Source organism: Carassius carassius, chromosome 4 (assembly GCF_963082965.1).
Source record: "Carassius carassius chromosome 4, fCarCar2.1, whole genome shotgun sequence".
Taxonomy (NCBI): Eukaryota; Metazoa; Chordata; class Actinopteri; order Cypriniformes; family Cyprinidae; genus Carassius; species Carassius carassius.
This window is the reverse complement of record NC_081758.1, coordinates 15,998,942-16,011,746: the sequence shown is the minus strand read 5'-3', so window position 1 is coordinate 16,011,746 and position 12,805 is coordinate 15,998,942. Positions and strand designations below refer to the sequence as shown.

At 37.4% G+C, this 12,805-nt stretch overlaps 1 protein-coding gene across 1 annotated transcript in view; it reads right to left on the bottom strand.

The window, feature by feature from the left end:
• jak2b (Janus kinase 2b) overlaps positions 1 to 12,805 on the bottom strand; it is a 41,414-nt gene that overhangs the window by 10,079 nt on the left and 18,530 nt on the right. The window contains exons 3-15 of the mRNA XM_059547637.1: positions 11,977 to 12,100; positions 11,756 to 11,873; positions 7,246 to 7,391; positions 6,613 to 6,907; positions 4,819 to 4,938; positions 4,506 to 4,663; positions 4,209 to 4,320; positions 2,498 to 2,684; positions 2,193 to 2,317; positions 1,616 to 1,750; positions 1,284 to 1,371; positions 1,069 to 1,202; positions 847 to 985 (exon numbers count right to left, since the gene is read on the bottom strand). Of these exons, the coding sequence (XP_059403620.1) occupies positions 847 to 985; positions 1,069 to 1,202; positions 1,284 to 1,371; positions 1,616 to 1,750; positions 2,193 to 2,317; positions 2,498 to 2,684; positions 4,209 to 4,320; positions 4,506 to 4,663; positions 4,819 to 4,938; positions 6,613 to 6,907; positions 7,246 to 7,391; positions 11,756 to 11,873; positions 11,977 to 12,100 (1,881 nt within the window). The remainder of the gene's footprint in view (positions 1 to 846; positions 986 to 1,068; positions 1,203 to 1,283; positions 1,372 to 1,615; positions 1,751 to 2,192; positions 2,318 to 2,497; positions 2,685 to 4,208; positions 4,321 to 4,505; positions 4,664 to 4,818; positions 4,939 to 6,612; positions 6,908 to 7,245; positions 7,392 to 11,755; positions 11,874 to 11,976; positions 12,101 to 12,805) is intronic.

The following is a 12,805-nucleotide window of genomic DNA, read 5'->3' as shown; positions in this document are numbered from 1 at the left end:
TATGCAAACCTCTTTGCCACCTGCACTGGAAAATATATTACACTGAAAATTATGTGATTCATTTTCCATTGAAGGAAACACGTGTGTGAATGCAGTGAAAACTTAAGCTACAGTAGACGGGGAACCAATTGATATTTTTAAAACTGTATTTATGACAAAGAACAAAACTGCACAGATGCAGATATTATCGCAATCTATCGTCAAACACACCATGTCCTCCGTTTCTCGCTCTGCGCTGCCGCGGTCTGTGGATTGACGAACGCGCAGAAAGACGTGGAGGAGCCGATCAATGTCTGCCGCAAATTTCATTAAGAAATTTCAAGGGGACTGAAAATTTGCATACAGTTTATGGAGCTATAGCCCCCCTAGAAACGGCCCATGCACACAAGTTTGTTTTACTGTAGTGCATGGACTTCCATTGATTTGATACCAGGTTAATGATACTTTCTATCCCCTAACCAAACCCTTACCTCTTCTCCTACCCTCACACAAGAACATGTGCAAAACACATATGAACACAAATAAATAAAAACATATTTTTGTCTGATTTATAAGCCTTTTTTAGTAGTGAGTAGCTGTAAAATGTTCACTATATAAGTGAACAAGTACACAAGTGTACTCAACAAGTACACTTAAACAAGTACACACAAGCAGCCATTTGTTTTGTGTGGATAAACTCATTCATTCACTTTATGGGTTAAGCTGCATCACGAATGGTAAGAAAGTTCAGTGCGAATGCCACTAGGAGGGCAAAATGCACTAATCATAAGCAAATGTGGGCGATAGTGAAAAGGCATCGACAGATTCACACAAGTTCTTCAAAGAGTCTTCACACTGCTGACTCACTCTCTCTGGGCAGCACTGTGATGCTGATGCCAGGGTCACTTAGTTTGATGAATGGAGGGTTTCCCGATGTCCTGTCCTCCTCCCTGATCAAAAGGATGTTTTTAGCACACACGTTCCCATGAGTCAGATTCTTCTCTTCCTGTGTGTGAAAAAACAAAATGGATTAGTCAATTTTGGCTCACAAACCCACATGGTTATTCCTGATTTGTTGCGGTTTCGTACCAAAAAGAGCATAGCCCAGGCAAGCTGCTTGGCCACGTCCAGCTTCCACAGGATATTAACTGATATTGAGTTCTTGTTTTTCCTTAGGTACGTGTCCAAGGACCCAAACTTCACATATTCCTGCACCATGATATCTAAGACAAAAACCCCCCCAAAAACTTCAAGTATGCAGCAGTAAATCATTTCGGTCACATGTGAGCAATGTGAACACTTACTCTCTTCTCCGCATACACAGACACCGTAGGTCAACACCAGATGCTTGTGGGTGAGCTGGCTCATCATGCTGGCTGCCTCAAAGAAAGACTAAAAGAGGGAGGAAAAAAAAGAGGAGACTGAAGAAACCACACGATAAATGGTTATCAAGCACAAACAAGTTTATTTCCTGACATGTCAACTCGATGATAAAGGGATAATTTCAAGGAAAGATTACGGTTTAAATGACTTGAAAAATGGGGTGTCTAAAATCATATGAAACTCCCCTTACATTTATGAGGAACACTCTGAAGAAACCATCTCTTGAAACAAGAAAATGAATCTCTTATCTTACCTCAGAGTAATTTCTGTGGGCTTTGTCCAAGACTTTGACAATGACTTCAGTCTTATGGGTTTCTCCGTAGTCTCCCTGCTCTTTCCGAATCCCTTTGAAGATCTTGGTGAAAGTCCCCTGACCTTGACTCTCGCCCTGAAAACAATGTTGCCCACACATAATCATATGACACATGACATTTACAACACTGTTCAAAAGGTTGGGGTCAGTAAGATATTTGAATGTTTTTAAAGAAGTCTGTTATTCTAACTAATCTTACATTTAAACTTACTGTTTCTATTTTAATATTATTTTAAAATATAATTATGTAAGTTTTAGCATCCATTACTCCAGGTTTCATTGTCACATGATGCTTCAGAGATTATTAGAATATGCTGATTTGATGCTCAGGAAACACAAATGTTGAAAATAGTTATATATATATAAAAGAATAAAAGTATTGATTTCTTTCCAAAAACAAAATAAACAAAATAAAATCTTACCAACCCCAATCTTTTGAACAGTAGTGTAACATACAACACCGTTTGTTGTACACAAGCACAGTTTAGATGTATTAAGAAAGTAACAGGATGCTTACCAGATCAAGGTCTTCTTTTTTGATTTTATGAAACACCATCTGACTGATGTTGTGTCTCTGCAGTGAGGAGGACAGGGGAACCTCTAAACCCCGGTGACTCCGGCACACCAACAAACTTGACTTCTCTATTTACAAATACACAAGGCAAACAGATTTAAGGATGATACATTTAAGGTACAAAGGGATAAAGATAAACAAGAATACATTTTCAGAAAGTTGTTTGCCAGAAGATGATACTGTAGAGTTGTACATTTGTGGTACTCGTATATCATAATCATGATGAGAATATCAGCTCCTTTACTGACCTTTGGCCTTTGGTGAACAGCACCTGCTAAACTGAAAGATGACATCATCTGATTTCACAGTTTCCTTCTGGTAACACTTGAGCAGCTCCTTTAAACTTCTAAAATTCCTTTTGGTTCCACTAAGATTGTAGTCGCCATTCTCAGACCTGGTGATCAGGCAGTGTTTGTACTCTACATCCTCATACGCCTGGTGGAAACAAAAGCTGACGTCAAGCAAGACTCAAGAATCTAATAATATATATATATTCATAATTTTGTGGAAACCACGATACTCTGGATTTTTTTATAGAAAATGTCATATTTAACTTTCTATTAAAAAACTAGAGTATCATGGTTTCCACAAAAATATTAAGCAGCACAACTGTTTCAACATTTTTATAACAAATGTCTTTTGAGCTACAAATCAGCATATCAGAATGATTTCTCAAAGATCATGTGCCTAGGGATGGGTATCGATTCAGATGATCTGATTTGATTTTGATTCACAAGCTCTCGATTTGATTGGTTCAATTCTCTTTTTTAATACATTTTTTTTATTACATTCAGTCAATATACTTTTAATACATATTCTATGGCTATTTCTAAAAAATGAACAGTAAACATCAGTTTACGAATGGTACCCTTTTAACCCTTTTATTTTTTGTCAAACAAAGTGCTGCACAACAGCGGTTTACTGTTAAAATGATAAAGAAAAACAAATGTGATTATTCCTTTAAAAATAAAGTTTTATTAATATATATTATTAGTAGTAGTAGTAGCATTGTTGTTACATTGAGTCTTAAGACTGCTAAATAGTAATATATTTCTGACAGCAGCTGGGGATGATGATATTCATGCATTCATATTATCATAGTGAGACGACAGAGGCTGAAAATACCGCGAGCGACATCCACGCTTTTGTAAGTGTGTAGTAAACAAAACATTCATTAATTCATTGCAGAAATCATGGTGCCTTTACGTGTGATGTCAAATGCTTCTGCAGATTTGTAGTATTACTACTGCATTTCACCTGAGCATTGCAAATGGTGCATATTGCTTTGTTCTTGGTTCTTGTCAACAGTATCTCTACCATGACAAGCACCGAATGAATGACAGGCTTCTGTTGTATCATTATGCAAGGTAAATAAGACGCTGACATCTAGTGGAGAAGACTGATGAAAAGATTCACATTAATCAGATCTTGTTTTAAAAGTTTGCTGCAATAAATACCAGAAAAGATTGATTCAAGGCTTTTGAGAATCGATGTCCAATCGACGTCATTTAAAAAAAACGAATAATTGAAAAATCCGTTTTTTTTTTGCCCAGCCCTATAAATTAAGTTTCAAAATATATTTCAAATAGAAATTTGTTGATCAACATTCTTTCAAAAACATTAAAAAAAAAACATTAGTGCAGGATTACAGTGGAGGAATATTTAGTCTAAAGTCCTATTCTATCTGTTTTCTTTCTTTTTATTTATTATATTATTTAAAAGCCCTTACTACGTGTACTGCGTTTAAGCTAACTGAGACTTGTTATAGCACTGTATATGCATCATTGCTCTTTTGTTGATTTTGATTGCTTCCATTGTCCTCATTTGTGAGTCGCTTTGGATAAAAGCGTCTGCTAAATGACTAAAGGTAAATGTAATATAAGTACAAATCGCTAAATTGACAATTAATTATTATTATTTATTTATTTATTTATTAATAAGTGCTTAGCAAAAACATACCCCAACAGCAAGTGTCAAGAAGTATTTGTTGAAGTCTTTGGGGCTGCACCGAAGCACAAATAGACCTTTCTGGTTTCCTGACTTGCGTAGTTTACTGATTGCAAAGTCCATTCTGTCAACACAGACAGTGAAAACAATGATAATGCTTACAAATGATGCTTGACTGCAAATCTTCCGAGAATTTGATGAATAATTTTACCGGAGCCTGGAAAAAAACTAAATATAAACCAGGGCCAAAAATGTTGCTCTGAATAAGATCTTTCATTTTAGTTTGTACGAATTTCCTGTAGTTCTTACGATATTGGCCCGTGGCAGTAGCTCTCAATGGCCTCCAGCAGATGGGGTGGAACGACATCCTTGCAGAGGTAGTGATGGGCATCCGTGGTCAGTCTGTAGTAGCCATCAATTAGAGACACAAAAGACAACGCCTCCATCGAGGAGGAGAACTCCAGCTCCTGTTAAACAAAAATAATTTTAAATATTCTCTCCAATAATAGCAGGAAGAAATCCAGAAGTTCAAAGTCACTGTGAGCCCCTTTGACATGGTGTGACAATGAAAGGATATCCCAGTGAACAATGCAGCAGAGTTTCTCTTCCACAACAGACTTACTAGAATTTTTCCATCCTGTCTGTTGATGGTAACAATGCGGTTCATGTTTGTACCCTCTTTGCTGGCTTGTCTGATACTGATATCGACAACTTCCCCAAAATCACAATACGTCTGCAGGTCCTTGGGAGAAAAATACAATAGTGTTATGAAATTTCACCAGCAGAAAAAGAAACCTCCCACTTTATTTTGGCATGAATACTGAAATATTAATAAAACACAACAAGACTGGCATTTCCTTCAGAATATGCCAATGCATTCACAGCTGCGAAAGAATTCTTTCAAAGTTCTAGGTAGGTTTAGGTTAGGCTTTCATGGCACGCAGCATGCGTCTTGTTTTCCGCCCACTGCGCAGAAGAATTGACACAGGACACAACACAGTCTTTGCAGTGTGAAGGCAGCTGTAGATTCTTGAACAGATGCCAGAAACAAATCGCAACTCCAGTAGTTGATCAATTGCAACTCGTTATGTAAATAAAACTGATATAATTGTGACAATTAGAATTTGAAAGATGAGAGATTTGTCTTAAAAAGTTTACAGAAAGAAATAACAATAGTGTAAGGAAGATTTAAATTATGTAGAAACCAAGAATTGTATAAAGTATGCACACTTTTGTTAAAATATTTGGGGTCAGTAGAATATATATAATTGTTACATTTTATTTTAATTTTATCTAAAGGTTTTTTTTTTTTTTTTTTACACATCAATCCTGAAGAACTGTGGCAACGTCTCCAAGATGCTTGAAGAAACCTACTTGAAAAACCATGCAAGTGTTCCCATGAGAAACGACAACAAATGTTGGCTCGATTTAGTTTATTAAAGTTAATTGATAAATAAAATCTATTTATCACATGCTTTTTGAAAGCATTCCTCACTTTACATCATTTTTACACTTTTTCACAGTACTGTAGCTTTGCAGGTACTGTAGGTTTTTTTGAAGTGTCTTGGAGACATTGCCTCAGTTCTTTTGGATTGAGTCTGTCTTAGTTTGTTCGGTTTCTTCATGTTATTTCAGACAGACTGATGATGGTGAGATCAGCTCTCTGTGTTGAGCACTGGCTGCTGTCAGACTCCTTGTGCAAACATAAATCTCACTGGATTATTACAATTAATGGCAAAAATAATTTTTGGAAATGTAAACTGCCATTTCCTACTGACACACTACAGCAAAACATAGAAATAACTTAAGTCTTAAAACATTTTTTTTTTTTTTCGGTGAAAATACTAAGACTTTTGCACAATAATGTACATTAAAATATCAATCTGCTATTTTAAATTTTAATCACATTTCCCTATATAACTGCTGTTTTTTTTTGTTTTTTTTTAAATTATATTTTGGATCAAAGTAAATGCAGATGTGGTGAACACTTCTTTCAAAAATGATAATAATCTTAACCGACACCAAAGTTTGGATCAATAGTGCATGTTGACTGGTTTCGAATTGTGGACATTTTTTAAGAAAAATAACAACAGACCTATTAGTGCTGCCTTCAAAACACTGTAATATCAAATTTAAAAACAGGGTTACTGGCCTGGCTAGAGCTCTACTTAATCTAAAGACTGATCTATTTCATCTGAAGCGGGCAGTGCGTCCTACAACAAAAAGAGCTCATACTGTCAAAGCAGTTTAAACATTTACTCATATCACTAAAATATATTTGTGACCGTATCAACTTCAGTCACACTGGCTTTAATCACTGGCGTTGTGTATCAGCATGGCCAAAGGGTGAATGTTATTTTGAAGTATTCATGGATTTCGAATGAAACGTTTTGGTTCAACATTTTATGTTGGCTACCTCAGACTGTGTTTCTTTGTGTCGTTCTCTGCACCACTGGATGCCATGGTCTGCAGAGACGATGATGGTGACCTGTTCGGCCGAGTGCTTTTTGACCTGGAAACATTCGGTGTAGAAGCCAGAGTCCAGAGACTCCAGGCTGATCAGGTATTTGAGCTTTAGGTCGCGGGCTGAGGCTCGGCACTGGCTGAGCTGCTGCACGACTTTCCGAAAGCGATAGCGGATGCGCTTCCTTGTGACAAAATGGCAGTCTTGGATTTGCTCCCTCATGTCTTTAGGGAGGAAGAACTTGTAACTGTGAATAAAGCAGATAATAAGAGTTAGAATCAAATGCTATATTTTTTTTTTAGGTTGTTTTGGATAGATGGAGGTTTTTGTAAAAGTCTTTGTACCGTCTGTGTTTTTGAGACATGGGACCAATGTTACAACATGTTTTACCATGAAATGATGGCAGTGTTCTAGATAGTATAGGTAGTGTTAAAATAACATGACAATTTTAATTTAAAAAAATAACATTCAGTACCATGGTGTTTATGTGTGTTTAATAAATGTGAAATGAGAAATGTTTGGAAAAAAGGCAAATGGGTCCATCATTTTTCACAGCAGATATATGACACATTCCAATACTAGTACCTAATGTCATTATAGATGTCCAGTGGGGAGCACTGCTTCTCTTTGGCAATCCTCATCATGTCCAGCACAGCCATGCCAAGGCACTCCTCCTGAACCTCATGGGCACTGGATAACTTCACCCAGCCGTTTACAAAGTCACTCCTCCACTGCATAAGACACAGAGGAAAAACCCATATCAGCATGACAGTATGAGTAAATGTCAAAAACGTGTGGAAATCAATGAGAGGGAGAGTATAATGACATGGTAGTAACTCTGTGGGCACAAGGTTTGTTCACCAAGGCTACATTTATGTGATGAAAACATCGATGAAAACTTATAACAACTGTTTTCTATTTTAATATATTTTATTGTGACTTTTCATCAGCCATTACTGTCTTTGATGAAAGTTCAAAAGAATTCATTGGTATATAATGTAACTCTTTTGTTACTACATTACTTCAACATCCGTTTGCACGTCTTCCGCTAACCCACATTCAGCAGAAGTGAGAAAAAAAAAGTGTTTATTACATTTGAAATCTGGATATTTATCTTACAAAAATGCATTGATTTGCTACAGAGGGCCTTTATTTCACCCCCCGGAGCCGTGTGAGGGACGTTTTATTACAAATGTGTGCACTTTATTACACGTCTTCTGAACTGTGACAACAAACACCCACTTACCCCTATTGAAAGGCTTGGAAGAGCAAGGACAATTTTTAATATAACTTCGATTGGATTATTCTGAAAGAAGAAAGTCACATACACCTAGGATGCTTCGAGGGTGAGTAGAATATGGATGAATTTTCATTCTCGGGTTAACTAACCCTTTAAGAGAAAACCCACATCAGAGCTAAAAGCAAACACCCATTGAAAGCATCAGCCATGAACAGCGCAGCCACAGACTGACTGAAAAGTGTACACAAGATGACACTGCAAAGCTTCTGTTTAAAAAGGACTCCTGCCTGTGTCACACTTGCACATTTGCAGGACATAAACCCATGTAATCCAACTGGGTGGGTCAGACAGAGGTCACCTCCGAACACATCACAGCTTTATTTTAAACCCCGATAATCCTGCTCTCTCCCCGGATAACCTCAACATAATGGTCGTCTGACTTCCGCTGAAAGGATATTTCTTTTAATATACTGTATTTTCCGGACTATAAGTTTTCATAGTTTTTTTCATAGTTTGGCTGGTCCTGCGACTTATAGTCAGGTGCGACTTATCAAAATTTATTTGACATGAACCAAGAGAAATGAACTAGGAGAAAACATTACCGTCTACAGCCGCGAGAGGGCGCTCTGTGCTGCTCAGTGCTCCTGTAGTCTACACTGAAGACATAGAGCGCCCTCTCATGGCTGTAGACGGTAATGTTTTCTCTTGGTTCTTGGTTCTAAATAAATGCGATTTATAGACCAGTGCGACTTATATATGTTTTTTTCCTCGTCATGGCGTATTTTTGGACTGATGCGACTTATACTCAGGTGCAACTTATAGTCCGAAAAATACGGTATTTATCAAAGATATTTCTTGCTCCGATTAGCTAAAAGTGTAACTCCAGGCCATGACTGTATAAAATATTTTAGCAAAGCATGCTGGATATATCGGTACTGTACTGGTTATTGGCCAATATTGAGAGATTTATTTTTTATTTTTTACTTACTATTATTGGTCAACACTGGATATTCAGTTGTGCAGCCCATTTCCAATATCTTTACATTTAAACTACCTAGCTAATGCTCACTTAAAGCCATTTTTTAATCACATAATTTAATAACACTGTTACAATTTTGATCTTAATTATTTTTTTAACTCACATTTAAAACAATTTTAAGTTTTAGTGTTTAAACACAGAAGTCTAGAATTTTAATATCCAGCATTCACATTCACAGTATTCACAAAAATAACATTATTAATTATATTACAAAAGGGATTTTATAACCTTCATTGGATAAATCCCATACATTCCCATTAAAGTTTTTTAGCTTTGACCATTTTTGACAATAATAGTCAAGTAAAATTACAGTAATTGTAATAATAATAATAATAAAGAATACCCAACCATCAGCAAACATTCCCACAACCAAAACATTTTAATCCAAGTGCCAAGTCACTAAACAGCCTGATTTTATTTTATTCCTCTAAACATAATCTGAAAGTAAAGAGGATATATACTCAATGAAAACAAATCAGACTGCAACCTTAAAGCATAAGTACGCTTCTCCATTACCAAAATATAATTTACTATACTACAACCCGAATTCCGGAAAAGTTGGGACGTTTTTTAAATTTTTAATAAAATGAAAACTAAAAGACTTTCAAATCACATGAGCCAATATTTTATTCACAATAGAACATAGATAACATAGCAAATGTTTAAACTGAGAAATTTTACAATTTTATGCACAAAATAAGCTCATTTCAATTTTGATTTCTGCTACAGGTCTCAAAATAGTTGGGACGGGGCATGTTTACCATGGTGTAGCATCTCCTTTTCTTTTCAAAACAGTTTGAATACGTCTGGGCATTGAGGCTATGAGTTGCTGGAGTTTTGCTGTTGGAATTTGGTCCCATTCTTGCCTTATATAGATTTCCAGCTGCTGAAGAGTTCGTGGTCGTCTTTGACGTATTTTTCGTTTAATGATACGCCAAATGTTCTCTATAGGTGAAAGATCTGGACTGCAGGCAGGCCAGGTTAGCACCCGGACTCTTCTACGACGAAGCCATGCTGTTGTTATAGCTGCAGTATGTGGTTTTGCATTGTCCTGCTGAAATAAACAAGGCCTTCCCTGAAATAGACGTTGTTTGGAGGGAGGCATATGTTGCTCTAAAACCTTTATATACCTTTCAGTATTCACAGAGCCTTCCAAAACATGCAAGCTGCCCATACCGTATGCACTTATGCACCCCCATACCATCAGAGATGCTGGCTTTTGAACTGAACGCTGATAACATGCTGGAAGGTCTCCCTCCTCTTTAGCCCGGAGGACACGGCGTCCGTGATTTCCAACAAGAATGTCAAATTTGGACTCGTCTGACCATAAAACACTATTCCACTTTGAAATAGTCCATTTTAAATGAGCCTTGGCCCACAGGACACGACGGCGCTTCTGGACCATGTTCACATATGGCTTCCTTTTTGCATGATAGAGCTTTAGTTGGCATCTGCTGATGGCACGGCGGATTGTGTTTACCGACAGTGGTTTCTGAAAGTATTCCTGGGCCCATTTAGTAATGTCATTGACACAATCATGCCGATGAGTGATGCAGTGTCGTCTGAGAGCCCGAAGACCACGGGCATCCAATAAAGGTCCCCGGCCTTGTCCCTTACGCACAGAGATTTCTCCAGTTTCTCTGAATCTTTTGATGATGTTATGCACTGTAGATGATGAGATTTGCAAAGCCTTTGCAATTTGACGTTGAGGAACATTGTTTTTAAAGTTTTCCACAATTTTTTTACGCAGTCTTTCACAGATTGGAGAGCCTCTGCCCATCTTTACTTCTGAGAGACTCTGCTTCTCTAAGACAAAGCTTTTATAGCTAATCATGTTACAGACCTGATATCAATTAACTTAATTAATCACTAGATGTTCTCCCAGCTGAATCTTTTCAAAACTGCTTGCTTTTTTAGCCATTTGTTGCCCCCGTGCCAACTTTTTTGAGACCTGTAGCAGGCATTAAATTTTAAATGAGCTAATTAAGTGGATAAAAGTGTAAAATTTCTCAGTTTAAACATTTGCTACGTTATCTATGTTCTATTGTGAATAAAATATTGGCTCATGTGATTTGAAATTCCTTTAGTTTTCATTTTATTAAAATTTAAAAAACGTCCCAACTTTTCCGGAATTCGGGTTGTATATAAAGTCTTCAAGATTAGGCAAAACTGGTTGAAGCCATTTTCTTATGATTGTTTTCTTGCTTTCTATAGTAAGGATTCTAAACAAGGATTTGTTTCAAAGGTGGCTTGGATTTTCATGAAAACATGTTCTTCAGACGATGTAAAACATTTAATTATCTTAATATGTCCTTGCGAGAGTGACACTTAACAAGAGACACTATCATAGTTATGTATAAAAAATATAAAATAAAAAAAGGGGATAAATCACGTTCCCCTCAGTGACAGTCATCACATACCAGACAGTTGGGGGAAGACGAACAGGCGCCACAAAACAAGCCCACTCAGTAGAGTCAGAGAGCAGCCAGCATGAGTTTCCTTTATTTATCATTTGTTTAGTAAATAGGGGCCTTTATCCGTGCAGATATACACTGGCGTAACTCACATTAGCACACTTTAAAAACCGAAACCAAGAAAATGTATTTTCTTTGAGAAGATAACCGAAGTCAAACTGTAATTAAATTGTATATGGATGTGCTCTATTACCCAAGATATGCTCAAATTTCAGGCCAAGTGAAGCGTAACTGTAAAACACTGTTGCTATGGTGATTTGAAATCCACGACAGCACAAACAACACTTAATTCACAACTAAAGGTCATTTCTTTATTGCAAAGCTGTTCTTGGCAGGCCTCACCTGAGCAAAAAGGTAATACATAACATAGTCATCCAGGATAGGACTCTCAGATCCTTTAGTCACTCCATAGCGGTACGCTCGGGGCGCCCCACAACTGTACCAGCCGGGAAAATAGTACCTGACGGAAAACAGCACAGTCATTAAATTGCAGGCTGAAAAACTGCGATGGAGACAAAAGCCATAAAATAATATTAACCAGAGTAATCAAGTGAGTGTGTTACCTAATTCTGAATAACAAACTCTCATTGGCTGATCCGTCTAAATGGAGAACATGATTGGGTGATAACCAGACCCTTTCATCTTCTTTGTACAGTCCGAACAGGCTGCAGTAGACTGGAGACACTCCTATGAGAAACACATGAACACAAAGAACAGGTGCTTATGAGACAAGACAGACAGACACAGCATTTTCACACCAAAACAGCCAGAGTAAAGTGAGAAAAGTCCCTTTCACACTGCACGTCGGACCTGGAAAATTGCCGGAACATTGCCGGGTCGCCTTATGTGTGAAAGCAAACACGTCCCGGGATTGATTCCGGCATTGAACCCGGGTCGGGGACCTAGTAACATTGCTGGGTTCAGTCCCGGAACGAGCTCTGTGTGAACAAAAGCCAGAACTAATGCCGTAAAGGGTGTGTCGTAATGATGATGTGCGTTATTGCGTGACTCTTTTAGCGGGTGTTTTGAAGGCAGATCAACATTCGCGATGAAACAAATATGTACAAACTGTAATGAAGCAGAGATCAGTTAGTTCCTCACTATCCGTGGTGAAGCTGAGATCGTTCGCTAGCTTAAGTGAAAGTTAAGGTGTCTAGCGTTTTCGACTCGTACATTACACGTCACTTCCTGATGTTACATGTCTTTACGGGACCTTTACGGGTTGTGTGTGAACGCACACACATATCCCAGGTAATCACTGGCAGTGTGAAAGTGAAATATTTATCATATAAATTAATCCATAAATGACTTAAATGTAACATGTCAAAAAAAATTACGTAATGTTTAAACCATACACACACACACACACATCTAAAATCTCATTGATAAAAA